We start from the raw sequence: 15,145 nt of genomic DNA on the forward strand, positions 1-15,145 counted from the left end.
TGTTACAAGACCTGTAACAAAAACGCGTTTCTGTTACAAGACCTGTAACAAAAACGCGTTTCTGTTACAAGACCTGTAACAAAAACGCGTTTCTGTTACAAGACCTGTAACAAAAACGCGTTTCTGTTACAAGACTGCGGCGAATGAAGAGACGGGACGCAGCTTGATGCAAGCAAATGTCAATTTATTGTACAGAAGCACGAGGTTTTATAGACTTTCAGAAGCTGCGCGTTTTAAACAGATTGGTTCTTGAAGCTAAGCCTTGCATACTAGGCAATCCCCGATTGGTGGTTAACTACCAGCAATTAACAGCAAGGTGTTACCTTTCCTTGGCGCCATCCTCGGCGCCACCCGTCTCCCACTCCCCTGTGCTCTGCAAACATGCCTCATCATGCTAATTGTTGTCTAGACAAGCTCGAACAAATTCCCCTCAGCTAACTGATTGCCATGCACGGTCCTAGTTTGCAGAACGCTCCTGCATCTCCCCCTTCCTGTTGCACAAAAAGAACCTTTGAAACCGAACAAGTAAAAACAATGTATATGTAATAGAACAAATAAAAAACCCAACTGAGACATACTATCAGTGTCAAAATAACCCACTGTCTTTGTTCCGTACAATTTTACAATTTCCCCTTTTTGTTTTTGAACAGCTAGTACCAGGTTTGCCATGTTCTGCAGGGCCCTTGCAAACATGACAGCAACCAAGGCAATAGCAAACAAACAATACTGCCAATTGATTGAATGAATGCCAAAAAAGACTGGAATTTTCTCAGATTTTGATAACATGTTGCTGCAATGGGGCACCTAAAATCCACGCAGCGCATACCACAAAATCCTCACAGCCATGTCCTTGAACCAACAAAAAAAAGCAGTGGAAATTTTGACTCACATTCTTAACTGCCTACCAAACAAGGTGATTTAACTCTTTAATGCTTTCCCTGCTGTTACTCTGGATAAGAGAAGAACCGCTGCGACACGTTCCCATCACAGCCTCCTACTACATTAACATCTACAGAAAGACAATTATCGACATTCAAAGTGTAAACAGTATCATCTTCTTTTGGATTAACATTATACATAGGTGGAAGGGCACACCAAACAAGAACTGGTTCAGTCAAAAAGTTCGAAACATAGCATGCCTTCTCTGAACATACCTCTGGGGTCATTCCCTTAATTCCCTCTTTTTTTTTATGCAAAGAGAAACACTTTTACCATAACAGAGACGCCCCTATTTACATCTCTGAGCCCGGACACAAACCGCAGCTGAATGCTCCACCAGGCTCAGGGCAGGAATCATTCATGCAGTTACATAGCTATAAATCTCTACAAGCATGCAGACACCTATTAAACACTAGATAACCATGTTTATCTTTCCTATTCTCCTTCACAATACCTAGCTGTTCTCTCATGTCTTGTTAGGTCAAATATTCTCCAGTTTCCTCTCCTGTATATCTCCTCAGACATTCTCTATCCTCCCCTTTTTTGCTTAATTCTTTAACAGCCTCGTATTGCACAGGCTGCCACTCTGCAGGTTGATTTGTCTGACAAAATACTGAACATGCCATAGCGACTCCCAAAACCCATCACTGAAGTGTTTCCCACTTGCATTCCTGTCACCAATCCCTCAGACTCCCTTTCACCCTCCCCAAAAATACAATCAATGCATCAGGAGAGACAAGGGGGTGGGGGAAAGGTCTACCTCCTTTTCCAGATCTATAGGACCTGGATCAAAAGGTTTATCAGTGTCAATGGAATCAATGTCCGAGTTGTCCTGTTCCCGTGCTTGGTCCTGTGTTGTGAGGGTCGCTGCAATCAGTGACAGAAGCTTTGGGGGCAGAGGAGGTGTGGACGGAATCGCCATCGCTGACTGTGTCTTGAGAAGAGTCGTGCTGTCGGTGGAATTTACAGCTTCCTCTGGTTTAGCACCATTAGTAGAATTAGTCCACACTTGGCAAAGAGTAGTCAGAATTTGCCACCAAGATGCTAAATGCATTCCCGACACGGAGTTCCCCTCCGCGGCAGCATCATACAATTGGCTGCTGTATGTACACACTTTCATTCTTTCAAAGTCTCTAAAGTTTCTTGGCTGCTCACCTGTCTCGATGAATACAGGTGTTATCCTCGGGGTTTAGGTTGTCCGCCTGGTCCAGACAGCAAGTTCAGCCAAGCCGTCTCCTCCGGAACGCAGCCCTCTTCCACGAGCTGTCTTTTTTATCGACCAGTTCCGTCCTTATTCTTCCAAGGCTTCGGAACACCACCATAGGGGTCACCATTTGAGGAAACTGAGGCACGGACTCCCTGATCTGACTAGAAGACCCTTCATGAGTCCATATACGTCTCTTTCTGGGGACGAAGCCTGATTCCCCGTTACGGATTTCCCACAGCTCACCTCTCAACTCCGGAGGGATTTCTGGCCGGCTCCTGCTTCCTTTCAGCAGATCATTCAAAGTTCTGTGGGATTCGCTGCAAGTCGCTCAGACAGGCGATTCGAGAGCCCTTCACGTCAGATCCTTAAACGGATCACGTCGGGGTCACCAATTTGCGGCGAATGAAGAGACGGGACGCAGCTTGATGCAAGCAAATGTCAATTTATTGTACAGAAGCACGAGGTTTTATAGACTTTCAGAAGCTGCGCGTTTTAAACAGATTGGTTCTTGAAGCTAAGCCTTGCATACTAGGCAATCCCCGATTGGTGGTTAACTACCAGCAATTAACAGCAAGGTGTTACCTTTCCTTGGCGCCATCCGTCTCCCACTCCCCTGTGCTCTGCAAACATGCCTCATCATGCTAATTGTTGTCTAGACAAGCTCGAACAAATTCCCCTCAGCTAACCGATTGCCATGCACGGTCCTAGTTTGCAGACCGCTCCTGCACAAGACCTGTAACAAAAACACGTTTTTGTTACAAGACCTGTACATACAAACATACAAAAACATACAAAAAATGTAACAAAAGAAGTTTAGTAACACCAAATGACCTGATTTCTTCTGAAAAAACTCCTATATATTCAAGCCGCTCACCTGGAAATTTAACTGTAATCGTGTTCATCGCCACACAGCCTTCAAAACCACGTATTTTAAGAGTCACTATTATTGTTAACGGGAATAAAACACCCACATTATGTATTTTGTTTATTTTTTAAACTTGTCAATTAAATAGCCAAACAACTATAATAAGTGTACCAAATTTAACTTACCCAACACACTGAATGCCTTCCTCTTCAGTCACTGCATTTTTACCAAAATGCCTATCGCCATCTTTTAACCGAAGATGATTCACCTGACTACCTAAGTTTTGAAGAAAAGGAAGAAGCACCTGTGGAACAGCTACATTTGGGGGTTTACTCCCTTGTTCCTGCATATGCAAAGATCCCATGACTTTAAAATCATTTCTGAGGTCAACTGTATTTTGCTGAGCAGCAAGTCTTTCAGAATCAAGAGTATTCCCTCTTTCAGGTACCTGCGAGTTCAGATCATGACTTATTTTTAAGTGTTCATACACTGTTTCACTTGTTAAATGATTTTTAACAGGCACAGGTTCAGCAGCTGATTGGTCTCGTGATGTCTGAATTGCTGCACTGCGCAATCCATCTATTGCATGATCACCTCCAAGGTCTGAATTTTTCCCAAAGATCCAGTTAAATTTGTCTTCAAGAGATAAACTGTTTTGATAGGAAGAAAAAAAAAATTATTAACATTTAAGTATCAAAATATACTGAAAATTATACAATAATAAGAGAGACTTTGTAAGTCAGCATTCTACCATTGTGATGCAGAGATTTGGGAAGTAGTTCTGAATTATATTATTAAGGAAGAGCACAGGAAAATATTTTCCCTGTACCTACTATGCGTTAATTATCTTGTCAGTCTCAAAGTAGCAAAACAGCTTTACGACTTCATTTTTACTACGCTATATCCCCAAGTTTATTAACATCGGATGGATTCAGGATTCTGTGGAAACAGCCCACTTTGCAGGATTAGGATCTAAATCAAATAAATACTCTGTATGAGCATCTTCTCTCTAGTTGAAGGGGACATCCTTTTAACAGCCATAAAGGAGACAAGCCAACCCATCAACCTACACCCCAACCATTACAGGGAACATGCCCACCATCCTTGACAAGTAGTGACAATGGAAACACACAGAAGAGGAGTAGGGTGGCAGTGATATGATGATACCGAGTTCTTAACTCTGGATTTTGTGTATGCACAGCAATTCCTTGAGCACACAATCTTTATTCATTGCACTAATTTAAGAGTGGCAACAGCTAAACCAGGATTAAAATGGCAGAGGGTGTGGGTTAAAAAAAAAAAACATCATCAACAATCTTTCTCACCAAATCAGTTTAGAACATGCTTAAAAGTTACAGAAGGTAAGGTCACAGATCTGTACTATTTATGTTTATGGAAAAAAGCACAGCAACTTACTTTCTGCTGACATCGAACCATGTCCATGAGCTGCTGAGCACCCGGAGACAACTTGGATCCCATAGATTCCATTATAGTTTGCACTCTGTCTAGATCTATACTTGAGCCTAGTGAAGGAATATCAGTTGCTAGTTTTGCAGACACCGTTTTCACTTGTACAATTATTTTACTGATGAGTACTCTTTGTTTCTCACCAATGGAGAGCAGCTATTGCAAGAAGGAAAAAAAAATACTTTGGTTAGGAAAATTAGTTTCATGTTTTCTTTATATGAATGGGACAATGCATTACTCTTGAGTTTTGGGAAAAAAACAATATTGAACTCTTTTCCAGGGAAATTAAGCAGATTTCTCCTTGCTATTACTTTTCAGAAAGCTCTTGACTGGAACAGCGGTGACTGCATGACCTAAAGATGAATCAGGCCTTGATCTTTAAGCACTTAGAGTAGTGGCCACACAGTTTTTCATACGGTTATTTAACTGCATCAGAGTTCACAGTTCCAATTACACAGCAACTATTGAGTATCTGCAGTTTATCTGGTTTATGAAGCTTTTTCCTGTAAGACTGCATTCTCTGTCTCATATAAATATTGTCTTCATAAAAAGAAATCTGTAATCCAAATTTAAAAGGAGAACTCTGCTTTCAAGACGAAGCGCCATCTAACTGATTTTTAAGTGACTATACAAACCAAAGTGTGTAAAACCAATAATTTGACTAAGAGCAATGCAATTTAGTCGACTAAGTGATTAAAAAGATGAAGAAAAATAGAACAATTCTGTTCAGGTCCCTACCTTAATTCTACAGGAGGCTGCAGGGCATTCGAACTTCAGGTACTTTTTGTATAAAGTAACCTTGTCAGTTTCGCTAGAAAAATAAAATAAATGAGCTGTGGCATCACTACATAAAGTACTTTTTTCTTTAGAAATACTCTGTATCAGTAAATATTTTGATAAGAAACATGAGTGACTGGAAAATATTTCTAATGTGGTATAGCAGTTTTAACGCTTATATGCAACTCATACTGAATCTTAGTGGATAGTGTATAAAAATGGCTTTGTGTGTTACTTACATTATCTGCTAGTGAAGCTTTAGAGGTTCAGTACATTATTCATGCATCTTCCCTGAGGCTGCATCAGCTGTTTTTATTCAGCTAATTAAGCAGATGTGCCATGTAATGACTTAAAAACAGAAGAGAACACACCGCCTTAATTCCCCTAAGAAAGCATGGAAGTATTAAAGGGGAAAACAAATCCTTTTTTTGTTTTCTCTCTTCTCCTTAAAAGTGGGTAATGCCTACTTACCAAAGAGACAAGAGATCTTTTGATAAAGATAAGCTAAAAGAGATCTGCTGAAGAGACAAGCACATCCGTCATCCAGAAAGAGCAAACAGCACCTGTCCTAAGCTCCTGCTGTGGTCTCACGCAACGCAATTTCAAAGTGGCACTTTGTAACTTCATCAAACGTTTCACTAGTAACAGAACGCAGTTGGCGGCAGCACGCCTGCAGCCCTCCGGCTCTACCGAGGCGGCGGCACCGGCGCAGGCACGGGGGGCGCGGGGGGCGCAGCGGGGGCCCCAGCCCCGGCGGTGCCCGCTCCCAATGAACCACTTTTGCTCAGACCTCCGAGAAAGCCCCAACCGGGTGGCTGGCGCGGGCGGACACCGGGGCTTTACCGGCCGCGGCACCTCCCGGACACACAGACAAGGAGGCTGCCAGTAAGAGAAGGGCCAGACGCGTTGGCTGGGCACCCAGCAGCGACCCGCCGCCCGCCCCGGGCCCCACTCACCCCGCGGTGCGGGCGGCGCCCAGGCTCTGCCCGCGGCCGGTGCCGCAGTACTCCTCGCCCACGTACACCTCCATGTTGCGGGCCTCGCTCAGGATCCCGACGGAGACCATCTCGGCGGCGCCGCCGGGCCGGCACTCCAGGTGCAGCACGCAGGGCGCCTCGCCGCCCGCCCGCCTCTCCACGACGACGGCCTCGGTGCTGCGGGGGGGAAGCGCCACGGCCGCGTTGCCCCGCCAGGCCCAGGTTCGCTCCCGCCCGCCCGCCCACCCCGGCCCAGCCCGGCGCCCCCTCACGCCGCCCGCTTGGCCGCAGCCGCCCGAGGGGACCCAGGGGGACAGCGCGGCCCTCCCCGGCCGACGGAGGGTCCCGGCCGCCGCCACCCTCACCTGGCCTCGCCGCCTCCCGCCGCAGGCAGAGCGCCCGGGCCAGGCTGCCCGGCGGCGCGCAGGACCAGGAGCACCCCCGCCGCCACACAGCACGGCTCGGACGCCAGCCCCCGCCGCGGAGCCACTCGCCATCGCTGCGCCGCGGCCGGAACCGAGCGGGGCGGGGGCGGGGCGGGCGGAAGGCGCCTGCACCGGGGTGGCGGGCGGCGGGGCTGCGCATGCGCGGGCGGCGGGAGCGCGGCTGGGGCGGGTCGGTGACCCCCGCCCGGGGCTCGCGTCCCGGGATCGGCCTTGCCGGGGTCCCGTCGCCCTCCCGCGGGGAGCGAAGGCTGGGGCGGGGGGAGCGGCGGTGCTGACGCTGTCCGCCAGGCGTCCGAGCTCACACCCGGCGTGCGGCAGGTGCCAGCGCCGGGCCTGCCCCGGGGAGCGCCCGGCCCGCCGAGCCGCCCCGCCGACGGTGCACCGCATAGGAGACAGGCGATAAATAAAAGATGGGATTCATCGCATTTCCAGTAGGATCCCGGCTGCCGGGCAGGGAGCGCTGCGAGGCGGCCGAACGCCCGGGGACGCGGGTGCCGCCTTCCTCGGTGGGTGCCCGGCTGAGGGGCCGTAATTAGGCCGTGCAAACGGGGCAGTGGATCTGAGCAGGCTTTGTACAAGCTAATATTTACTGATGCAGTCGGTTCTCCCCTTTTTTTTTTTCACTTAAGCCGTTGTTTGATGTAATTTACTGGCAATGGAAAAAAACGGATTTGCTCTGTTTTAATGAATGAATGAATGAATTAAAATTAAATTTAATTAATGTAAATGTTTTAGAACGAAAACTGCTGTCTCGGTCTCCTTTTTGAGTTTCTGAATGCGCTTGACACCTCGGAAACACATAGCAAATTCATCCTGGTTTAGAGGCATTTCTTTTCTGCGTTTGGTGGCAATGTGGTTGCAGGATGCCTCGGAGGATTGTTCTGATCCTGGAAGAGCAATGAGCTGCACAAAATTACTTTGGTGAGGAGAATTATCTTTAACATAGAAGGGGCTGGGTAAGATCCCTGTTTGGGGGACTTCCACATGTTTATGGGATTTCCATGCATTCATACACATTGTATTTTTGATATTTTTAAAGTAAAGATGAAAAAATGGAGAACAACAAGCTGAAATTTCAAACAGTAGATTGTTTTACACTAGAGGTTTTTTTAACTGAGCTGATAATAGCCAGTCTAAACATCCTAAACATTGTATACGTTGGTAGCACTATTTTATGTTTCTAATCTCATATGATCTCACTGTGGTATCAAAGTCCTTTAGAACAAACCAGTTTGATCCCAGCATGGGTTGGTCCTCTCTCCAATCAGCGTTTAAGGACACGCTGCTTGTTATTTGCCTTAAGCTGCCTAACCAGGTTATTTTGCAAGCCTAATGGATTAAATTTTACTTCCCATTTCCTTAGCAGAGACGAAGTATCGGAGTACTTTTTCTGTTGTTTACCATCGGAGCAGACGGTTCTTGTTCCTCTAGTTCCCTGGTGCAGAGCAGCTAAGAGCCAGGTACACAGTCTGCTCAGATGCTGTACTAGTTTCTCCAGCAAACCTAATCATGTTAAAACACAGCCTCTTTTTGTTCACTTTTGGACTAACTTTAACTGGAAAACCTTTTTGGATAAAAGGTAAGTTTTCAGCTTTTGTTACATACTCAGAAAGTTTCTCCAAGTCTTCTTGTACGCTCCAGTCCTGATCATAACGATGCACACCTTTCAAATCGAGTCATGGCTCTTCCCAGCTGTTAGGCTATTAGCTGACCTGCTAATTGAGAAAATCTTGTTCGGGAAAAAAGGTGTCTGGAAAAGATTACGTGTTGAACCTTTTTATAGTTGAGCTCTTTGTGTTTGTTGTGGGTTTTTTTTCTCCAGGATGTATAGGTAGGTAAATACATCATCTTCCATACAGGACACGGGTGGTGACAACTGCAGTTACTGTCACTTTCATCAATAGTACAGACTGTAGAAAAAGATTTCTTCTTCAGGATTGTGAAGGAAATGCCTACAGTTCTGTTTCAGTGCCTCATTAACTCATTTCCATTTATGATTTGTCTTCAGATTTTAGATTTAGCTGTAAGAACCGAAATATTTCTCAGAAAGTGATATTTTTATGATGCACATTAAAGACCTGCTTTCAGGTGTCAGAATTTAAATTGTTAGAACCGCGTTTCCACTGCTAGCTCAACACACATTTAACTCATGAAGCAGAATGGATTGTGTTATTTAGGTAGTGAAATTACTGAAGACTAAGGGCAAATTCAGAAGTAAATACTGAGCGCCAATATTCTTTGCAGACCTGTTCACTAACAGCAACTTCCACATTTTGATTGCAATGGCAGTCTTTAATGTTAAACATGTGCAGCCTGCAGCTAGCTTATAAAAGCCCTGATGTTACCTGATAGGTAGAGATCATCATTACACTGGAGAATCCTCCTCCCCACTTTGAATGGGTGATTACGTGGCTTCTTTGCAATTGTGAATTCCTTTCACAGGAACGTGGGAGGCTGAGGGTGAGTTTGTACTGCCATAAATGAGAAGAAATCTCTTTGTTTCCTTATGAAAGAACAATTTAAGAGGGAAGAAACCACTTTTGTTGTTAAAACCCATGTTGTTGATTCTGTGGCCTGTTTAATAGCAACAGTTGTGTCTCCGCTGATTAAAGTCAACACTCAAACCAGACTGATGAGCTGACAAGAAAAAGGAAGATGAATTCAATTTCACGCAATTTTTTTTAAAGTCACTGGAGGTTGGCTTTGACTTTATAAAACCACTTACCTGAAACCAGATATGTGGAAGACTTCTCATCTTTAGCTTCCTGCATTGGCATGATGTTCTGGAGATAATTGTGATATGATTTAAATGGCCACAAACCTTTTGCAAAGGTTTGACTGTCACTTGAACAAACAAAATGCAGCGTTAGGTGATGGCAGGAGGCAGCATGGTGAGCCAAGACTATACATGCAGTGGGCGGCAGAATTATATCCAGAGGACAGCTGCAAGTATTCCTCATTCAGGGCAAGGGGGGAAGGAATACGAGTAAAGGCATTTATGTGGAACGAGAGGGCTGAAGGGAGAGTTGATTTAATCAAGGAAAGGGCCGAAAGAAGTAGAAGTATGATCAAGAGGGAGAAGAGCAAGTGCAGGACCTAACAGCAACTCGAAGTAGTTGAAGAAAGTAAGAAACATCCCCCAGTGTATTTAGGGACTGAAATTATTCTCCTGGAGATACAATATTCTCCAATTATCTGTCTAACAAGTTCTGAAATATCCTGGCAAAGTTGGACCCACTGTTGAAAACAATCGTACCATACAATTACACCAGGTCCATTGTGCCAGCCACGCCTAGAGAGCCCTGCTGTAGATTTACGGATCAGCACAGTATTCCTGGCACCAACAAGGTGATTTCACAAAGCTTGAAGGAACTGAATTCCATTTGAGATGTTTGCATCTCTTGCAGTTAATTTTAACTGGCCAGCTACTTAAAAAATTACTGTGATGGCACAGATAGGTGGGCAGAGATGGCAGCTGTATAATTTTTTTGTCGTACATCAGGTTAAAAGCGTAAGTCATGGGAGAAAAAAAATGTTTCGAAAATTATAGACAAAATTACAAAATTAATAATCCAGAATAAGTGAGAATTAAGATTGTTTAAATCATGTGATAGTGTTTCTTTATGTGCTTCAGAAGAACCCAGCTTTAACCTGAAGTTAATTTTTTTTAATCAATTTGACTATTCCTAAACTTTCTTCGTCACTATCAAAACATACACTGAATACAGGAAGGCATCTATTTATTTTATTTTAATTTTTCTTGTTCTTGGAATTCTCTATTATGTTAGTGTCATATTCATTGAGGGGTTTGTTTTTTAAAAGACTAATCTATTTGGTTTGATACTGTCTATACGAAGGAATGAGAAGAGTCTGACCTATTATCCAAGCTTATAATGTAACTAAGACCAAGAGTCAAAGCCAAGATTGCCAGCCAGTTTTGAACAGCCTGTTAAAGAAAAGTTTTGCTTGGATTTGCAGGTTTTAGCACTTTACATCAGTTGTTTGGAGTGGTGTAACCTTGAGTACAGTCAAAACGGCATGAGGCCACATTTTAAACACTCAGAAATTAAGATTAACATGGCCATGAATCAAAATGTTGATTTCTGAGACATTCCAAGCATAATCCAAGAGCTCTGGCACAGAGCAGCCCAAACTGAAGCATGGGCAGTCAGGTCCTGTACTGGTGAAATTACTCTTTCTCCATTTACAGCCAGATTAGAATGGTCTTTCGGCAATCACCACTGTGCAGCTGCCAACGTAACAGCTTACTTACCCTTTCTGATTCTTTAGACATTTCAAACTTTTTTTTTAGGTGTATCTTCTGAACAGACATCCAGACTTTCTACATTAGAAATAATTATTCCTCGAAGTCTGACAGGCAGAGAGAAACATCACCCATTTTTTCATGAGGTTTGTCATTCTACCTGATTTTTTCTTCTGATGTAGCTGTTCTTCCTGATACTGCCCTGTATTACACACACACACGCAATGTATAGTATACATATTTTTGTGAAGAAATGTGCCCTGCACTCATTCTTTAGATTCTTAGTGTTTTCAACTAGTGTTGAGTATATTTGTTCCCCAAATGTCTGGGATTTCGGTCCAAGCTAGCACCTTTCAAGCTTCTAGTGCTGTTAACAGCCTTATAAAACAGGAGGGAGAAGGAACATAAAGACTATTTCCATTTCCTCTGAGCTGGATTAGATGTTGAACTTGAACCATGCTGTATGTGTTATTTTACTCATGGAACCTGGCCTTTGGATAACCGGAGGATTTCAGCCATGTAGCACCTAAAGGGCTGGTGCTTGCTTTGTAGAAACGGTCCCACAGAGTCGCACAAGTTAAACAAATGAGTTAAAAGAGAAAGATCTGAGCCTTAATTCTTCAGTTCTGAGGTAACTCTCTTTTGTGCTAGGTAACGAGTCCATTACTGAAGTGACTGTTAATGAAATAACATTAGTCATCTTTGTGCAAACCAATTAAGGTAGAATCTGTGAGTTGTTCATCCGGCTACCAATGATTAACATAAGGAGTGTCAGGAAACACGGTGTGGTCATTGGACAAGGAGTGCATACATGGGCCGTGCCCTTCTGCCTTCCAAGTGAAAATTTATACGGTAATAGAATTTAAACTTTCCACAGGGAAGAACATAAAGTGTGCTGCTGAGGCCAAAATATAGAAGGCATGAGGGTTAGGAATCTGTGTTTTGGTAGACACTTAAATCATACGTAGTAGCTGGACTGCTCTTCTCCAACAAAACATGGAAGGGACACAACCAAGTAGAAAAACCACCTGATTAAGTGGTATCTTTTGTTCTGTTTCCAGGAGCATTCAGATGACAATCTTTCTTACTCAATTAAAACCAGAAATGGAACGTATCTTCTAAAACTGAAGAAAAATAAGTATGTGATGGAGTGTTCTAAGGAATCATACCGTCTTGGGAGTTAATTGCATACAGAGGAGTATTTTTGTACTGAAAAAACCCAGAGGAAAACATTTAAATGGCAGGTTGTAGTAATTACAAAGTTACTCTTAAACATTGTCTCTGTTATGATACAAATAGAAGGGAGTAATATTTTTTCTTGTTATGAAGAAATTTATTTCAATTAATTTTTTATTAGCAGCACAATATAGTACATTTCAGAAAATCCTTATGGACAATTCAAATTCAGTTCAGTGTTAGCTTTTTATTGGGGGGGGGGGGGGGGGGGGGGAGGGTTGTTAAACATGTTGTATTTGAGGAAATTTGTCTGTTATTGTTGTTTCTCTTTCCTGAGCCTGTAATAGTCCAGGCCCTGATGCAACGCGGTCTGTTCAGATCCTACTCTAGGGGTATTTTAGTTAAAATGTTTCAAAATAACTTATGTTCCAAATAATGCAGCTCATTTTAAGGTATCTTGTTTCACATCTGTGGATTTTCATAATGATTTAGCATGAGTGTGCTAACAGAATGTAGTACTTACCAAGATTCTTGACTCTTCTTGCTTTCTAGACTGTTAAAAGAACTGTAGTTTATTTTTGTTTCCAGAAAGCTTCTTAGTGAAGACTTTATGCTGTATACATATGGGGGAAATGGGAAACTGGAGGCAACACAGTCACAAAACGAGGTATTGTACATAACAAAATATTGCATCAGTTTCCTCAAACCAGGGAAGCCAAGCTTTATGAATTGAAGGCCACATGAACCATTTGATAAAACTGAAGATGACAAGGACGTGTGTGCATCTAAATGTATTTTCAAAGCGATAGCAAATGCACAACCATTAATTCTGAGTGTCTTCGTATCTCTATAATAGGACAGTGAAAACTGGTGACATTTTTGGCAGTAGGAGGGAAAATGAGTGATGCATGTAATGTAACTACAGAAGAAAAATATATTTGCTGGGAAAGAGGCTTTTGTGCGTTTTCACATTTGTAGCATTTCTGTTTAACCGATACAAAACGTAAGGTTCTGTGTCTTACGGGGGAGTGGGCTGTTTATGGGGATACAGCACCACTGTTTTCCAGGGTGTGAAAGGAGATGCCAGGAGATTATGCCAAGACTGAATTTGAGCTACCTGATTAGGTTGCATTTCTGCAATTAAAGGTACAATGGCAGCACCAAAGCTCTGTCGGTTTTAGGTCCTGTATCAAACAAACCTTATAAATGCTGTTGAACTTAATTTCAACTTTAAACTGCATGTGAGCTTAGTGAGACTTAATTGGGTGCTTTGTGCATGGGAGATCTTCTCAGATCAAGCCTTTGAGAGGAGTCTGTTTAAGAACAGGATGAGCAAAGTAGATGAAAATATTTTGCTAAATGATGGTGATGGGTTAAACTAAAAAGCTGTTGTTTTCTAGAACGAAGGGACCAAACACTGTTGTAGGTACTCATGTCAAGTAATATTTTACTCCAAGAAGGCTGGGATTACTTTTAGAATAGGGAACTCTAAATTTGTAACAGCCAGCCTTGATGTCATGCAAATAGAACGGTTAGTTAGAATATAAGTTTGCATGTGAAGCCAACAGTCTTATTTTGTCATTAATTATGTGGTTTTGTTGCATTTCAGACACACTGTTACTATCATGGCACTGTTGAAGGAATTTCTGACTCAATGCTTGCTCTTAGCACATGTGATGGCCTTAGGTATTACCTCTTGCTTTTTACTTCAGGATAATTCATAGTGCAGTACCAAAGTAAAACAGTAAAAAACAGTTGCTATTCATCGTACTGCTGCAGAGAAAACACCATCCTATCTTGCAAAAATTTTTTACAAGTATTTCACCTGTTTGTAAAGCTGAAACTCTTTACAGGGTTTATAGTTTACCTCAGCTACCACTTTTCCCTCCTTTTCCAAAATTCCTTCACAGAAAGAAGATAATGCCAGAGGGAGCATCATCTAAATACAGGCAGAACATGGGCGTGAATTGAGGCCTTCGTTACTTGATGTGAGTGTCTTGACCAGAGATACGTTTGTAGTAGAAATGCTGTCTGATGATGCTTTCGCTGAGCTTAAAACACTCCTGCAAACAATTCTGTCTTATGAATTAGGCATGTTTCGAAAGACAAACCACTTCCCTGAAAAAGTTTTGACCAAATGTGAAGCAGATTTTTGTGTTTCAAATACAATAAAATTACATTTACATTGAGAAACGTAAAAGGGCCAGATTAATGCATCAAAGATGGTTGTGTTCTCCCCGCAGAATCAGTCCGTATGAGTTGGCAAAGGAGATGGCATGCACAGCAAATTGTGCAGATATTCAGGATGTTCTTAGAGCGTGTCCATGTTCCACTGTGTTCACTGAGCCTGGCTTTTTAGCAGCAGTTTGAACGTACTTGTCGGTTGTAGTAGCCTTGTTCAGTTTGATGGCTTTTTGACAAGCAGGAAGAGGCAAATGGGGCAAAGTTCACCCATCTCTCACGTACAGTAACACAGTGAGATGCCACTCACAATAAATGATATTTCCTGGCATTCTTTTAAATGAGGAATAAAATGGTCAACGTACTGGTACTCCAGGTAGTGCTGGATCTCATGAAACAGAACAGATACTTCATTTTGGCTGTTCTGCAAACTTACGCAGACTCAAATCCTTTGTTTACTTTGTATTCACATTTTGGAGGATCTTCCTTCACAAGACTGTAACTAGAGAATTCTTGTCCAAAATATAGTTTTGAGATGCTGGGGAACAAGATAATAGCTTCTCAAAGATTTTGGCACAGCAAATGGGCATGTATCAGGTGTTCCTGAGCCATGGACAAATGCAAAATCTTTTATACGTAGGGGCATTCAGCAGTGCAATACTGCTGTTGCCCTCATAAACACCCCAGTGATTGCTTTTAGCCTCTCTGTCTTAAAAGATACCGTTTTCTAAAATGCTGAATTAGTTAGCTGCATGGGGCTAGAAGTGAGACTAAAGATCAGGACTTAAAGAGATCCTTTGCATCAGCTCTTTACCCACAATCCAGACTCAGTAACAATTTGGCTTT

At 43.0% G+C, this 15,145-nt stretch overlaps 2 protein-coding genes across 6 annotated transcripts; one reads left to right on the top strand and one right to left on the bottom strand.

The window, feature by feature from the left end:
• Window positions 1–2,878: 2,878 nt before the first annotated feature.
• On the bottom strand, window positions 2,879–6,654 carry LOC121090684 (ATPase PAAT-like). 5 transcript variants are annotated; one of them, XM_040599408.1, is made up of 5 exons: window positions 6,598–6,654; window positions 6,212–6,409; window positions 5,217–5,289; window positions 4,428–4,634; window positions 2,879–3,666 (listed from the first exon to the last, which is right to left on the bottom strand). In XM_040599408.1, the coding sequence occupies exons 2-5, from the start codon at window positions 6,319–6,321 to the stop codon at window positions 3,193–3,195; spliced, it is 864 nt and encodes a 287-aa protein (XP_040455342.1). In that variant the 5' UTR covers window positions 6,322–6,409; window positions 6,598–6,654; the 3' UTR covers window positions 2,879–3,192. The 5 variants fall into 5 exon arrangements, 2 of the variants coding, with proteins under 2 accessions (XP_040455342.1, XP_040455343.1); XM_040599409.1 differs by lacking the exon at window positions 6,598–6,654 and having other exon boundaries at window positions 3,539–3,661; window positions 6,212–6,462; XR_005828656.1 differs by lacking the exons at window positions 2,879–3,666; window positions 6,598–6,654 and having other exon boundaries at window positions 4,428–4,534; window positions 4,622–4,634; window positions 5,495–6,466.
• Window positions 6,655–7,974: 1,320 nt separating this feature from the next.
• Window positions 7,975–14,062, top strand: LOC121090300 (disintegrin and metalloproteinase domain-containing protein 9-like). Its single transcript, XM_040598698.1, has 5 exons — window positions 7,975–8,257; window positions 10,991–11,088; window positions 12,004–12,080; window positions 12,707–12,785; window positions 13,728–14,062. The coding sequence occupies exons 1-5, from the start codon at window positions 8,188–8,190 to the stop codon at window positions 13,833–13,835; spliced, it is 432 nt and encodes a 143-aa protein (XP_040454632.1). The 5' UTR covers window positions 7,975–8,187; the 3' UTR covers window positions 13,836–14,062.
• Window positions 14,063–15,145: the final 1,083 nt, after the last annotated feature.

This window comes from Falco naumanni, chromosome 6 (assembly GCF_017639655.2).
Source record: "Falco naumanni isolate bFalNau1 chromosome 6, bFalNau1.pat, whole genome shotgun sequence".
In the NCBI taxonomy this organism is placed as follows: Eukaryota; Metazoa; Chordata; class Aves; order Falconiformes; family Falconidae; genus Falco; species Falco naumanni.

Coding starts and splice junctions, on each gene's coding strand:
- LOC121090684 (XM_040599408.1), bottom strand. CDS start 6,321: ATGGTCTCCGTCGGGATCCTGAGCGAGGCCCGCAACATGGAGGTGTAC. Junction 5,290..6,211: donor GGCGCCGCCCGCACCGCGGG/GTGAGTGGGGCC, acceptor TTATTTTTCTAG/CGAAACTGACAAGGTTACTT. Junction 4,635..5,216: donor CAGCCTCCTGTAGAATTAAG/GTAGGGACCTGA, acceptor TTCTTGCAATAG/CTGCTCTCCATTGGTGAGAA.
- LOC121090300 (XM_040598698.1), top strand. CDS start 8,188: ATGTTAAAACACAGCCTCTTTTTGTTCACTTTTGGACTAACTTTAACT. Junction 8,258..10,990: donor AAAACCTTTTTGGATAAAAG/GTAAGTTTTCAG, acceptor CTTTTTTTTTAG/GTGTATCTTCTGAACAGACA. Junction 12,786..13,727: donor CAACACAGTCACAAAACGAG/GTATTGTACATA, acceptor GTTGCATTTCAG/ACACACTGTTACTATCATGG.